Source organism: Diadema antillarum, unplaced genomic scaffold (assembly GCF_040938485.1).
Source record: "Diadema antillarum isolate AM-2024a unplaced genomic scaffold, OU_Dant_1.0 scf00000157, whole genome shotgun sequence".
NCBI lineage: Eukaryota > Metazoa > Echinodermata > Echinoidea > Diadematoida > Diadematidae > Diadema > Diadema antillarum.
This window is the reverse complement of record NW_027271046.1, coordinates 816887-833006: the sequence shown is the minus strand read 5'-3', so window position 1 is coordinate 833006 and position 16120 is coordinate 816887. Positions and strand designations below refer to the sequence as shown.

At 38.7% G+C, this 16120-nt stretch overlaps 1 protein-coding gene across 1 annotated transcript in view; it reads right to left on the bottom strand.

The window, feature by feature from the left end:
• Nucleotides 1–2874: 2874 nt before the first annotated feature.
• LOC139722109 (serine/threonine-protein kinase 25-like) overlaps nucleotides 2875–16120 on the bottom strand; it is an 82496-nt gene continuing 69250 nt past the window's right edge. The window contains exons 7-9 of the mRNA XM_071633429.1: nucleotides 14195–14372; nucleotides 11473–11600; nucleotides 2875–9973 (exon numbers count right to left, since the gene is read on the bottom strand). Of these exons, the coding sequence (XP_071489530.1) occupies nucleotides 9934–9973; nucleotides 11473–11600; nucleotides 14195–14372 (346 nt within the window). The 3' untranslated portion in view covers nucleotides 2875–9933. The remainder of the gene's footprint in view (nucleotides 9974–11472; nucleotides 11601–14194; nucleotides 14373–16120) is intronic.

Below are 16120 nucleotides of genomic sequence, written 5' to 3'. Positions count from 1 at the left end.
CTCTGTCTCTGTGTCTCTACTGTAAACTTGGAATATTTCACAGTGTGGAAATCTTGCAAAGTTCACACTCTGCTAAAGTCAGCACCAAAACAACAACACACAGACATTTTTGGATGTCGAGAAATATGTACAGAACCATTCCTAATCCACATAATTACAAAGAAGTGAAAATTAATTGTGTGAAAATGTCCACTATGACAGTATCTATATATTGATCTGCCTATTTATCTGTACATCCGTCCTTGAAATGTACCGGTAATCTTCTATATCTATGCATATTGATATAAGTGTACAGAAAGATTCATTATATATATGCATGTATTCACACATTTTGACTTGTATTGTGCCAAGTTCTTTCAGTGTGGAAATGTACTGTATAAGGATGTTATTTTTTGCAAGGGTTTAATTTTTGCAAATTTCGCGAATCACAGTTGGATCGCAAATTGAACAACCTGCAAAAATATCAGTATGCAAAAATAACAGCTTATACAGTACTCACTACAGTGGATATCTGCTACTCTGAGTGGAAGAATATTACTTTTTCTGCCTTCCTCTTCTCTTAAACATAACTAAAGGCAATTTGTCATTTCTTGTTGATCATCATATTGATGGATACTTTACTATTATTATTGTCTTCTACTATGAACATTCCATTATACAAAATTTAACATCTCTTGTACTCCTTTGAATAATGAGTTTTAAGTATCTTGGATGGTTTGATGCAGCTTCATGACAGTAACTATGAAATCTGCATGCCCTCCACACTGAATTATTCTGAAAGTTTGACAAAGAAACATGTATTCAATGGTATGCAGTGCTTTCATAATTTTGAATGCCTTGTCATGTGCCGCTGTTATTCATCCTTTCATATGCCGCTGTTAGTCATCCTTTCATATGATACGCATCAAATGCCTTATGAACAAGCTGCTGATATAAATGTCATTGGAAAAGATTCCTATGCAATGTACCAAAGGTGTGTGTGTGTGTATGTTGGCAGTGCCTATGTCATGGCTCAGTGGGCATTACATCTTTTCGTGTTCAAAAAAGAAGAAGGAAACAAGAAGAAATACTTGCGTGTAACTTATATTGTATATATGATATTCATATTGTAAATAAAGTGTTATAGCTAAGTTGCAAGTGCACATCAATATGTTTGACTATAATTTGTATTACTGTAAAATCACATGGGTGGATTGAGTGTGTGTGTGTGTGTTTGTGTGCAAGATTGCACTGCAATGTGTTCATGGCAAAAGTTTGTCAATTCACAGCTTGTGGATCTCATGGTGACATTAATAGCACTTTCTGCCACAAAATGGGATGTTGCAATTTGACAAGAATGTTCAAAATCTGCTGTAAATATCAACTGACAAACTTTGAAAGTAGACAGAAAGTCTTACTCTCCCGCGAGAGAGAGTACAGAGCGATAATGATACACCTTGTACATACAGCGGTCTTTGGCACTCGGCCATACGGTTACATCCAGACACATACCAGCATAAATGTCACCATCCCTAGCTATTCCTGCGTGTCAACTCATAACATCTACTATGCATTCCTCCTCATAAAAACAAAGGCAGGGCGACAGAGACAAAATAAAATCCCTTATTTCTGTTTTCAGCCCCGAGTCTTCTGAACACGGCCACAAAAATGAGTTGGAATGATGCCATGGTTCCTACGATGACCTTCTTGCAGGCATGCTTCAATCAATGACCTACATTCTCCTTCATCCCAAGAGATGGATCACCAACATCAGAACATGATGATTCCATTCTACTCCTGGCAGGAGAAAAACTTCCCTACAAGACAAAAACAGGAGCCTGAAAGTGCAGTGTCCCCAAGTGGCGGATTATTGAAAGAATGAAGCAAACAAAGTGGGAATCCTGAGAAACGTACTAGTAGCGGTGATGATTTTGCTTTCAAAATGAAAGTCCCCAAAACCTCCACAAAATTTGATTTGTTGATTTAAAGTGGATGTGGCTCATGATTGAACTATTTTTCAGTAATTGCTTGTGATTTGTCGTTCTTGTGACTTTGAAATTTACGTGCCAAGAAAGAAACCTGAGTGAGCCCAGACAAAAAGCTAGAATTCGCAAGCAAATACACAAACATTCACACACGTACACGCACACACACACACACACACACACACACACACACACACACACACACACACACACAGAGTGCATTAGAAATTCAGCAGTTCACACACGTGCCTACAGTTATGTACCTACTGTGCATCTTTTCTTGTATGTACACTACCAGTATCTTCAACAAGGTAATACACACAGGCAAAATATTCATGTTCAAACACAATACTCCTCCATTGCACACATGTTTAGATACCCATCTACCAGTATAGTATCTGGAAGGGGTTTCTTCTATGTGCACCAATGTGCTTGGTTTACATAAACCATTACTCAATGGTAAGCGCCTACTTGGGTCGCATCATTTGAGCGCAACACACACTGTGGTGCACCTCATGTATGCCCACAAACATGAACAACCTCTGCGCTGCATCGCTCCAGCACACTCACAATCAAATTATTCAATACACTAGTCTGCTTATAATTTTCCCATAGTATACAGTACACGTATCAACCCTCTACTGTTTGTTATCGATGTCTATCTGTATGTATGTTGTATTATAAGACGTGTCTGTTACATGTTGTGCTTTTTGGTGCCACGCCTCTTTCAATGTATGTAATTGTTATTGTGTCTGAAGTGACTTTCATGGTGAATGTATTTGTATACTTTCATGGTATTGAAGGAAATAAGTGTTACCTTGTTCCTTGTATAACAATTCAGATTCACACTTTCTCCCACAAACACAAGAAGATGACACAAAACACAAGGTTTCATTCATTGTCAGTTCTTTCATTTGTACATAACCATTTTGACAAAAATAATTACAATGGTTTCCTCCAGCTATATTATCAATATTTTTTTTCTGATATTCAAAGAAAACAAAAAGAAAAACATTGTGAACAAAGTAAATACTGATTTCTTTATTACAAATTCAAGATGGCATGTAATATTAGTCACATATCCTAGTAAATTACTGCTTAACTGCTTATCTTCAGATTTGTACTTAGAAATAAGATTACTGCGTGGGGAACAGAAATTCGATGTAAGTGTGAAAATCAATGTAGAAAAGATTAATCAAGCATTCATCAAATTTTGCATGGACTTTGGAGACCCCTATGTACATCCATTTGGAATCAGAGTCATGCTTCACTGTGATTCGTTTAGAGAAATGACATTTTATGCACCATAGAATATGTCATGGGGCAGGGGTAAGGGATATGACCATTGCAATAATTTCACAAGTAGCCGATCCATATCTTTATTCTCTCTTTCTTTTGGTATGTACGTGGTACAGTGTATGCATGCCTTCCCCGCTTGTGCTATGGGCCAAAACTCTGATGAGTAAAGATCAGCCAGGGACACTGGGCAATCTTGCTCCATTTGTGAGAACTGTGCAAGTTTTGGAGTACGAAGATGAACTGCAGTACCAATGAGCTATGCACTACAGCAATATCTCTAGTCTCAATTGTACACTGAGAGCTGTGGATTCATTATCTCCATGGTCCTGGCTTGCTTTCCCACCTTTTCTCGCACACAACTTTTTAAGCTGTTTCAGTTAAAAAAAAAAAAAAAATAGAAAGAGAAAGAAAAGAGGAATTCTGCAAAAATCTATAAATACAAGAATGCTCTTCCAACAAGCCGTGTACCTAACATATAAATACTAATACCATCACCTATATATCTAAGACTAGAGTCAGTTCAATCCATTATACATATATATGCCATTACGACAGTCTCTTCTTCTATTTTTCTTCCTCTCAATTCCAAAACAGAAAAAAAGAAAAAAAAGGTTTAGATATTCCTGGCTGAACTTCACTTTTCTCAACGTGAATCTCCTGTAATATGAGCCAGCGGGTTTGTTACAAATGTACCTGTCCGACACGACAACCAACTCATTTGCATGTCTTGAAATATTGTCACAAAGCTGGGGGGAAGAATCATTCTCCCCTATAAATATGCTGGGAAACATTCCATAATTGAACAAAAAACAAAAAGAGAAAATCAAAATGGAGTAACATCATGAAAGACAGCAACCATGCATGCAGAACATTCCCCACTTGCTTTTAAATGAATAAAAAGAAGGGCTTTCATGTATTTTTATCAGCGTGCTTGATAAAAGTCTCGCTCAATCAAGCTCGCTAGTCCACATTACTGCTGACTCCAAATTCATCGAGACAAGCCAACAAAGAGAACAAAATAAAAATGAAATGTCTCACCCTTTGTTCACTCAACCATTGGTCTAAAGTCTTCTAATAGATCATGCTCATAGCACACACTTGCAAAGAAATGTTTGCACAGTGCTTACTGTTCAAAATATACTTGCGTTAACAGAGGAGGGGAAGATAAAGACAAAACTGATATATTTGCATTTTGTGTCACAAAATCAAAAAAAAAATGAAAATATTTATCTACAAAGAAATCTGGCCAGGATATTTCTGCTGATCACATATGAAGCGGTGAAAGCTTACATATCCCTCTTCCTTACCTCTCCTACACACAGATCCTTCTCTAATTCACGTGGTACAATTGCGTTCAGTATGAATGTCTCCCTCTATCAGGCATGAAAGCAGTCTACGAGCAACAACAACAGTGTCACATGATCACTGCCTCCTTTTAAATAGAATCTTATAAAATTACTTGGTACAAAAGATTCGACTTCTCTCAGCAAAGATAATCATCATATTCTATCCATCTCAGTCTCACTCTCTCCCCCTCTCTCTCTCTTTCTCTCTCTCTCTCTCTTTCTCTTATTCTAACATTCTGATGAATTAAAAACTACAAACTGATTTGCATACATACATATATATCATATGAAAAATCAACTCACAAAGGGAGAAACAATATTCATATTCACAGTTTTAACAAGAACATGACAACTGTGACTTACATACCTACAGCGATCAAATGGATAAGGAATTCCTACCTGTCAAAAAAAAAAGATTCAAATGTAAAGTGTTCCTGAGAAAAGTTGCAGACTATAAGCCAGTTCGTAATTAGCTCATGTGCACATGTGGACAAATGACCATTCTTTTTCTCAGTTGGTTAGGCACTTCATTCGCAGTCAAAGCAATAATGCATAACCTTGCCCAATGTAACAATTCATGGAGTCCATGTTCAAACAAAGAATTAACCTGTGTAGATCAGATGACTAGAATGGTCTGTCTGGTTTCACTTGGGGAAACATCTATTTCATTGTTTTGCATTGAATGCCTTAACAAACTTTTGTCTATCAATATTGCTACATACCAGGCTTGCTGTCAGATGGATGTGCTGGCACTTATATGGATTACATGAATAATCATTATATCACAGATGTTCATCTCAGCGAACTTAAAAACCAACGGGCTTGAGGAATCTCAAATAACCCTTTTTTGGTCATGTGCCAAGTGGAACTACGAACTGGCTTATTGGAGTGTTGTTCCCACGGCTAAAAACAACAACAAAAATAGTTGTTTATTTCTTCTTTTCCTTATTTGGTAAAGTTTAGTATAACCTCCAAATTTTGGCTCCTCAGCACAGGCTGCCTCACTAAAGATATTCTGTGACAACTCTCTAGCACACCATATCTGATGTTGCAGATTCCAGAAACAGAAGAAGATATACACTTCCAATTTATTTCCTGCTCCAAATACAATCCCTGCATTATCGCTAAACATAGAATCCAACCAAATTATGGTCATATACTAGTATGTGTACATCATGTTCTCTCCTCGTGACAGCTTTCTTGACTACTTTATTTGCAGCAGAGACTATAACGCGTTGCATTTGTTGGGTATTTTTCTAGTTGATGATGATATTCCTTAAATGAAACAGGAAACAAAACTGCAGCAACCTGGCCAGGGACAAAGCTCCCAATAGTAATGCGCTGCTCAAGTTCCTATTAAAAGCAATTAATCTACTTGAACCTCAACAGTTTTTTTTTCTGTCACAACAATGCATGCACTCTGTTCTTTGGTATAATGTCTGTGCATTCTCGCCCCATTGTAATGTTGGCGCCTGGTAATAATTTGAACATCATGCCTACGGAACAGTCCCTGGCACTGCCAATGTTTGAAAGAGTTGGCAAATCAAACCAAAGAACTTTATTCTGCACTAGTACATACACTTGACCAGTCTGTCTACATGGAGTGTATATACCAAACAGTCTAAAAATGAATAACATTTGATAATTATTGAATCCAGTTGAAAACAAGAATCCTACAGATTAGGACAATGGAGAAGTCATAATTTTTTCTTTCTCTCACTGTTTTTGAAAAGACAGCTTTGGTCGCATGAAAAATTAGTTCAAGCTGCAGTTGTACATAAGACCGAAGATTGCAACGGAGGTGTGTTGAAGCCACCAGAAAAACATTGCTTGAATAACATATGTGGGACAATGCTGCACGAACAAACCAAAACAAAACCCCAAGAGAATCCATCTAAAAATACAAATTATAAAGTCTTCGTCAGCTAGGACGATTCTTGCTTATATTGTGTCCTCTCGGACTCAAAGAATACTAAATAATCTTCTTGTGTAACAAATAATGCTGCTTCTTTCAACCGGTCCACAGTCTCATGCAAAGCAATTGATTCACATATATTGTTTAAAAAGAAAAATATTCTAGAATATGAAAAGAATATGAATAGCAGGGGTAGAACACAGGTCATATGATCACTCAAATGTTCGAAAATACAAAACGTCCCCCGAGTAATACAAATACATCATGCACTGCTGCATGGCTTTCTCTTCGTTGCTCTATCACCTTTCAAATATATCACAGTAAACAAACACCAGCTTCCTGATCGAGATGTCTGCTTACGCTCACGTGTGGCATGTCATCGACTCTGCAGCGAATGAGAGGGGATTACTGATGATTACTAGCTTCAACCCCAGACAAATTCAGGAGCTCCTGAGCACAACAATGTGCCCCCTCATCCCTAATTGTTCTCCCCCACCCTCACCCCAATGTACCCTCCCACAGAGGACGACACAGGAAATGAAGCAGCAGTCGAGAGGGCAAAGAACTTGTCTTACAGCCTTTTGACACGGATAAATTCTTCCGAAGAGTAGGGTATCATCAGGAAGGGGGGGGGGGGGGGGGAGGAAGGAGAGATCATCGTAGGTCCAGTCTTGACCACTCTAGACCTTTCACGCCGATTTCACTGTGCAGCAAAGGATCGTGTCCTTGTGATGAACCACAAGAATGAATTCTTCGAAAGAGACATTCAGAGAAGGGGACTTTGGATGGCAGTACACCCACTGCACAGTTGATCGATAATCTTGCGCTTCTCTTTGAACGGAAAAGGCCAAGCAGTATTAAATATGAACGCAATTACCAAAGTGTTGAAACTTCCGACAGTTCCTGCTGTTGCCTTGCCCATGACCCAGAATGTTCGCAAAGGTGTGGCAAATTATACACAGCTGAGAAAGGTAATGAGCCACACCCTTCCTCCTGGATTAAATCTGTCTAGGACAACTTGTGGATAATTAGACAGGACATCTAGAGGATGAGGTGAGAGAACACAAGTGCCCTGACAAATAACAACAACCTCATGGCTTCTTTTCCCTTATTATTGCATTAAACACATGGTACCATGCACACTGATACACATACTGATGAATATTCATTATATATCTTTAAATTAAACAACAACAAAATTATATGAGACAAGAGGAGATACGTCATGAAAATGTGACATGAATGGGTGGACAATAAAAGCTTGAAGACAAATAAATACAACCACATACTACACTGGGTAGATAACACGCAACCCGGAGGATAGAAAGCCTGTGTAAGATTACGCTGCGATCTTGTCAAAGAATTTTAGGAACACACGTGGAAGCTTACATACAGCCTACCTACTGAAACACAGTTTCCCCCAGGACATATAACAATCGTCTGTCACATGGTACGCAAAAGATGATAGAAATATTACTGTAAAAATATAAATGTGTCAAAAATGAATATATTACATAGATGCTTCTTCCTCTTTTTTTTTTTAAATTCTCCAAGATGGCGTATTCATGAGAATCTTGTACAAAATTGTGCTAGAGTTTTGAGGATTACCTATACGCAACTCTGCTTTATCATTGACCGTAAATTCGACAACAGACAGGACTGTGGATGCTGCTTAAATTCTGATGTAATGGAATACGTAAAACACCGGTTATATTTGCCCAATTATTCTACAGGTGGCTTAAATACATAAATACACAAAAAAGAAGTATCTGAAGAGATTATGCTCAATATTCGTTGTCATACCAGGCATTCAAGAAATATCGATCATCTCTGTAGTGTAACCTAATACTGGACTTCTGGATGACACAATCTTCAGTACACCTCCTCCTTCATACTCTTCTCTCTTTGTTTTTGTTTCTTTTTACCAGCTACAATGAGGCATTTCAACCAAGTGAGCTGAATCCATTCTTGTATTAGTCTGTGCTTTATGGCTGTGGAATATCGCTGACCAATCAAGATTGAAAATTTGCCAAGTTCTCGTCTTAATATTTATGATGAAAGGCTCAGAGCTTGGTGCGTCCGTGTATGAATAACACCACATGCACAGTGCTTTGTTTGGATGAATTACAATGTACGTCTCTTTCTATCTGTGATATACACAGCAGTGATTTCCCAACTACAACAAACATGCAGGAAAACCCCACCCAAATGCAAAAGTGGTCACCTGCTGCTTTGTTGTTGTTTTTTTCCTGTTTAGTTTAACGGCCATTGCTATGAGTTTTGGAAATTTGTTGGTGTGCCTAGCCACATACTTGACCCGCACAACTTGACAATGTCATTGACTTTTGTAAAATCATTTCATAATGACAATATAATAATAATAATGGTAACAATGCAGCCGGTCAATTTGTTTGCCGGGTTCAAGAACTCCCAGTTTGGCTCAATTACAAAAACAAGCATGAAATAAATAATGCCTGCCGCTCCCTTAGGTGTGCAGGGGTGAATTTGAAGAAAAAAAAAAAGAAGTGGGAATACTAGACGGCTACCACTTCTTCAGGCAGCAAATCACTGGACCATTCAGGACCAGGACTGGTTTTAAAGACAAAAAACTGATAGCACGTCAAACTCTTGCACGAACTCATCTACTTGTTCCTGCACGCAATGAATGTTGTGTGGGATGCCACCTCAAATATTCCAGCCATGGAAATCCCCATGCTTGCATGGCGAAATTTATCATTAGAGAAAAGAAACAAACAGGATCACTCGTAATGGATTTTTAAAAAAAAGAAAAGAGGGGGATACTCCCAGTCAACACATGCATAAACGGGTTTGCGTAATACACCGAAGGGTTTAATGCATGATACACAACTTCGGAGTGATCCATTTTAATCCGAGGGGTCTCCAGCTAACTCCAGAGTGGGCGCGGTCGGCAGCATTCGTCTCCCTTCTTTTGTCTCCCTCGGGTAATGTTCTCCGGGCAACGTAACGGAAACTCTCAACCTGCAGTCTGTAAACAGTCTCACTTCTCACTACATGAAATAGCACATTTCACGTCCGGTCGACAGAAGACTCATAATAGAAGATCGTAAAAGGTTACCGGTGGCCATGACCGTACCGCTGGACTATCCACACGCATATTAAATGTTTCTTTTATGACAGCTGGCTGCATTCTAAGTTCATCGGCAAGCCTCGGAGGACAACCACGCTTGCATTCACTGTATTGATGAATTCTTTCCCGTCCATCTCAGGTGGAAGTGCCGACGGAGTTGCCCCAAGATCGGCGAAAGATCTCTTGGTCTCTCTCTCTCTCGCTTTCTGCTTTTCTTTGTTCCCCTCCTCCTTTCAGTTTCTTAACTACGCAGCTCGGAGGGGAGAGGGGTGGAGAGGGGAGGGGTGTAGGTGTCAGAGGTTAGTGTGTGACTGGTCTCGAGGGACCTGGTCTTGGAGGACTGCAGATAAAGAGAGAGAGAGAAAATAAACAACAACATGAAATCGGTTCAGGTGTGAGTTTCTTCACCTTGTCTCCCTCTACAAATTAAATTTGTTAAGATCGCAACTGCTGATCTGTAAATTAACAAACATGTCGGAAAAAAGGAACCAGCGGGTCTTGCACCCGTCATCTACTGCATTCCGGGCAGTGACACTATCACCAGGCTGTCCCTGGTTGCCGGCAGTGACACGATGAACTTGGAACAAATACCCAAGCTCCAAAATTCCAACATTGTTATGTTAAGTAGTCCAAGACAGACAAGGCTCATTAAATGAAAGGAAGATATTATACAGAGGGGTGAAGGTTCAGGTGTGAGTTTCTTTAATTTGTCTCCCTCTACAAATTAAATTTGTTAAGATCGCAACTGCTGATCCATAAATCTTGACAAATCTTATTTGTAGAGGGAGACAAATTGAAGAAACTCACATCTGAACCTTCACCCCTCAGAATAATATCTTTCTTTTATTTTACATAAAATCGGTAAAATGATAATGAGATGAAGAGGAGGGAATTGTGACAAAGAGAAAGTGGCACAAGGTATGACTGATTTGTCTTCTCCTTTCCCCTTGATAAATTAGCAAAATTCACATTATCAGCAGAACCGGATTTTACTACTAAAAGGCATTTTAAGTTTTCATTTCTAAAAACTTTTCTAAGTCATTCCCAAACACTGCCTGGGAGTTTACAGTCCATATCCATTGCTCTGCTCTATGCTGTTTACAACCTGCCTGCCAATGGCTCAATATGATCAAGTCACGTCAGTGGGTATCATTGTCACTTGCCGAGACGCTGTAAACCATAATGGGGGAGATGGAATGTTGGTACGGTGCCAAAATCTTGAGACATGCCTTCAAAGGCCAGGCATATATTCAGAGATAGTGCCCTGCACTTTGATGGAAGGGTGAAGGCTAATAGAGCCATTGCACATTCAAGGCAACTTTGATAAACCACATCACAATCCAATAGATTGGGGAAATTTCACGAAAATTGAACAATAACAAGAAAGCCATGGCATCTTAGAGTTTTTAAAAAAAAAGTTTTGGCAAAACAGAGACATTATTGACCTTGAGATATGCAAATTAGACCAAGCATGATGTCATCCTATCACAATACCACCAACTCCTGTATTTTGTGAGAATAACGCAGGAAATATGACACTTGTGGCGGAATTTTGCTCAAGTTTGTGCTCAGCTAAACTATCTTGAATTTGAAATGTGCAAATATTTGAAGAGAGATGAAATTTTGTACAAAAACACACAAATGCTCACTTTTACAATAAACAGAGTCAAGTGCATCTTAATGTTGAATTGGAGTTATGTTGACATCTACAAGGTCATATCTTGAGTGCATTAGACACACCCTGGTTGAAAGGACTCACTGCAGGTATTCACCTCCCACTGGCGACATACGACCTTTTGCATCTGCAGAAGGTGCACCAGCGACCCTTCTGCCACTCACCTTTCTACTCTGGAGACTACCTGGCTGACTAATCTATCGCAAATTCCTGGACTCGATTCCTCCGCCATGTCAAAGCTGTTCTGAAGTTCATCAATCGCCGCTGATAATCCATCATTCTTCGTCTTGAGCTGGAAATAAAAGGGCAAGAGGATTATGTCATGGACATTTACCTTTACATTCACAAGAGTCATTTGTTTGAGAGAGAGAACAGTAATTGATGCTGTCACTTTCAATGGTCACATGTCTCTACAGAATGTCAGTGGTATGTTTAACCCTCTGTGTGCTACAATGTAAATCTTCTGTGTGCCACATTATTCTAAGACCACAATGCTTGGGTGTTTTGGGAAAACAATCTGTTTTTCAAAGCCACATAACTTTTTATAGAAGTGTTTCTGCTGAAAATGCATTTAAAAAGCAAAATGGCAGAGAAATTCTATGACAAAGCTACGACCATTTTTCTTGCAAATGGCCAGTATCCAAAACAAACTGTTTGTGCATGGTTGTGCGTTTGAGCCAAATTCTGTATAACCAGAAATGTTCACGTGCATTTCTGCTCTAGATCCATGAAATTAAAATGCATGCAAAAGTTCTTGTCTACACTCTATGCATTGAATGCCAGTGGCAATTCATGAAAATTTCATGCAGCGAAGAAGGCCATCAGCTCCAATTCGCAAAAATTTCATGTCACAAAAATATCTTGCTTTACAGTATGCGAAGTTGGCAAGCCTTCGATCGAAATGCTGCTCCAACTTTAAGCCAAAATCATACAAACCAACAGATAGTTCTGACCAACTCAATGCCAAAAACTATTGTTTTTAATCTGATGCTTTCTAAGAACCTAAAACTGGTTGTCAGGGTAATTGATATGTGATGTTTATTTATGTCAGGCTCCTTCTTTATCAATGCAATGCATGGAATACTGCAATGTCAACATATTCAGGAAGAAATATTTCTGTGACTCGCCTAAATATAAGAAACCTATCATGTGCAAAATTATACAAGAATATATAGGCTTGGAGTGTTTTCATCCATCAAGAATTTAATCAGAGTCTCTTGGGTACACCACGAAAGTTAGCGTGCATCATTTCAACTATAATCTGTTGTTAATCATTTCACAATGGAAATTCAAGAATTTGACCTTTACAAAATGTACAAATGTTAGTAGACAAGACATGACTCCAATGCTTTAAAAGAAAGAACATTGTACACATGAAAAATTTATGGGGAAATTATAAAAAAACAGTAAAAATATGTTCAAATTGAACCAAGGGCATGGAAACAAAAGTTGACTGTAATTCTCTTGACATGTGATATGCCACGCTGCAATCTACCCTTGACTGAGCTGCAATAGAACATGACACTCTGCAGGATTTTGCATGCTACATTTTGGCGGACTGGGTATTCTCCCGTGTCGACGGGAAATGAAACTCGGACCATTTCCTGCAATTGCTCTGGTGAGGAAACACCCTTCATCCTGGTGTTCGCTAACTAAATATAGATCTGTTTACAATGTATCTCCCCATGCAGCATGTGTGAGTAGGTGGATACATATTTCTGTGAAATGTATAATGTCATGAGTATGACAATATCTGGGTGTTCCCACCATGCCGCACAAAATTCTCTGAATTGAGCAAATTGCTTTTTAATAATCAATGCATCTAAATATAGTCATTACTCATATCAATCAAGCAATAGTAAAGACACTTTGAATTAACTTCACTTGCAAATGATGTGTCAGAATTTACTTCAAGTGTAGCCTAAGAGAAACTCTTGCCTGAAATCAGGCAAGATTCAGGTTCCAGGTTTCACTTTTTTGTGCCTGAAATACTGAAAAACCTCTTATCAAATATGAAAGAGCACACAATTCCAAGAGGAATTCAAAGTTTATTTGATGAAAAGTGGTTTTGAAATGGCTGAGATATCCAAAACAAAGCGATCCTAATAAAAGTTGGGACCCACCTTTTACTAAGACCACTTTGCGTTACTTTGTTTTTGGATATCTCTGCCATTTCAAAACTGATTTTCATCAAATACACTTTGAATTCCTCTTAGAATTGTATGCTCTGTAACATTTCATAAAGTGGTTTCTAAGTATCTCGCAAAAACTTAAAAGCTAAATCCTCATCTCAACCAATACTATACCATTCCTTTAATCAATGAATCTAAATATAGTCATTACTCATATCAATCAAGCAATAGTAAAGACACTTTGAATCAACTTCACTTGCAAATGATGTGTCAGAATTTTCTTCAAGTGTACTCAAAGAGAAACTCTTGCCTGAAATTGAGATTAAAAAGCAGTTCCACCATCATTTTTGGGTGGCTTTAATAAATTGAGCTAAATCAAACAGACAGAATCAAAAAGGTTGCATCAAAATCAGACTTAAACTTTATGGAAGTTATGGAATTTCAAATTTTCCTATCTGTTCACAGATCAGTGATATTGGCAAGCCAAAAGACCTATGCATGTACAAGCTTTGCTTTCTCTTATACTATTTTCTTCCACATCAACTCTTTCCCGTCTTGTTTAGAATGACGTGGTTAGGAAATAGTTATTATCATCATATATACCTCTTGGTTGTTACTATTACTATGGAGTCTCAACTACATTTCATCCAATCTATGAACAATCTACACTTGATGGAAACATAATGTTTACTTGAACAGCAGTGAACTTAACACCAAACTGAACTTGAAGCGCCGCAGGGGACCCAACACTTACGTCTCGGAGGAGCGGCCCCAGCAGGGACTGAATGGACTCAGACTTGGGCTGCTTGCGGGGGATGGGCTCAACGTGCTCCGGGGGCGGTTCGCTTGGAATGTACTGGGGGCCGCGGATGGTGTTGCCAGGGTAGTCGAACTCAGGACCGTCGTCCCGCTGTAGGGTCTCGTTATCAATCCTGTGGGAAAGACAGACACACACACACACACAAAAAAAAATTATAAGAACACCCTTGATCAAGACTATCACGGAAAGCTTCTACATGGTAGTGAATGCCCACTACATGAGCACGCTGACTTTAATACACACTGTCACATCTTACAAAGAGAATGGTGGAAGATTTACCAAATCAGATATTATAGAAGAAAATTATGGAATGTCATAATTTCACATGTTCTCAGAAAACACTGATATGCAAATCAAAGGTGATGATGTCATGGCCTCACAAGTCGCCCTTTTACTACTCAGATCATCAGGAAATTTCCTTCTTTTACATGAATTCAAGTTAAAAGCAGGTCTGCCAACATTCCCACATTCAAATCAGGGATATTCCACACAGCAATCATGGAGATATCTGTGTGTTACATGCATTTCAATGGGCGAAAATAATTCCCAAATCAGGGAGATTTTAATATTCTCTTATTCAGACATGAACAGATTTTGACATTTTCAGGGAGACTCCTGCAGAATCGGGGAGACTTGGCAGCTCTGTAAAAGAAATCATACTCTTCACATTAGATTGTTTCAGCTTTCCAACTATATCCATAATGACTTTCTATTAAAAGGAGGAGAGTTACAATTGCTTAAATGAAAAAAAAGAAAAGGCATTTTCAAAATATTTGTAATATTTCATTCTTCGTTCATTTTTTGTTTGCTTGCTTTTGTGCATTTTAACCTTTTTGATCATGACATACATCTACTGCATCAAAAATATATATATACATATCGTCGCTGGGGCGACAAGACCTCGTATCTACAAATTGTCAAATGTTCAGGAGAGCAAAAAAACATGGCGGCCAAAGCACTGTGGCGAATGGGATAGCCTTTCCTTTGACATGCCGTGGTGGCTTCATTTTTGGAGTAAGACAGTTGGGATTTGGACAGGACATCACTTAACCCATTATTTGACCATTATTCCAAAAAAGTCATTTTCACCAAATTTGCAGATACAAGGTCTTGTCACCCCAGCGACGATATATTATATTTAAATATACATAATTGAATATTGGAGGAGCCTTTAATCTTTAGTTTGCTGATATTTATGGTTATGACCTTGTGTTCCAATTATGTTTTAATTAACAGATCATTGAATGCAAGAGGGGGACCCCCCCCCCCAAGAATTCTACATATTTTTCTCTTTTGTCTCATTGTCTTCCTCATTCCAGTTTCTGTGTTTATATTGGCACATTCTAATATGATATCAAATGCTGCAGTGGTATGCAAGCATTCATCACAGGTCATTAGGGAACATACACACACATGCACAAACACACACACACATACATACATACATACAGACACATGCACATAATCACAAGCACACACATAAACATTTGTGGGTGTATGCATGTGTCAGCATCAACGTTCCCAGAGAGAAGTTGATTGTTCAGAGCTTTATCATCACAGTCCCCTCAGGATATCCTCATTAATTGTGTAGTTCACACAGCTGACAATATCGTGCCCTCACTTTCTTGGACAAAACACATGAGGTGTCGTGACAGAAGCCGTAATAAATGGCCCTCAATAATCCTTTCACGGCATCCAATCTTACTGGGTCTCCACCCCTTTCGATTCCCATCAGACAATGACTAGGGCGTTTCATCTCATGGAGCCAGCAGAACACCGAACTCTCACTTTCTATCCTCAACGGCTACGAAGGGAACGCTTTCGCGTACTTAGTCAAAGTGGACTTTGGACCGATTTCCT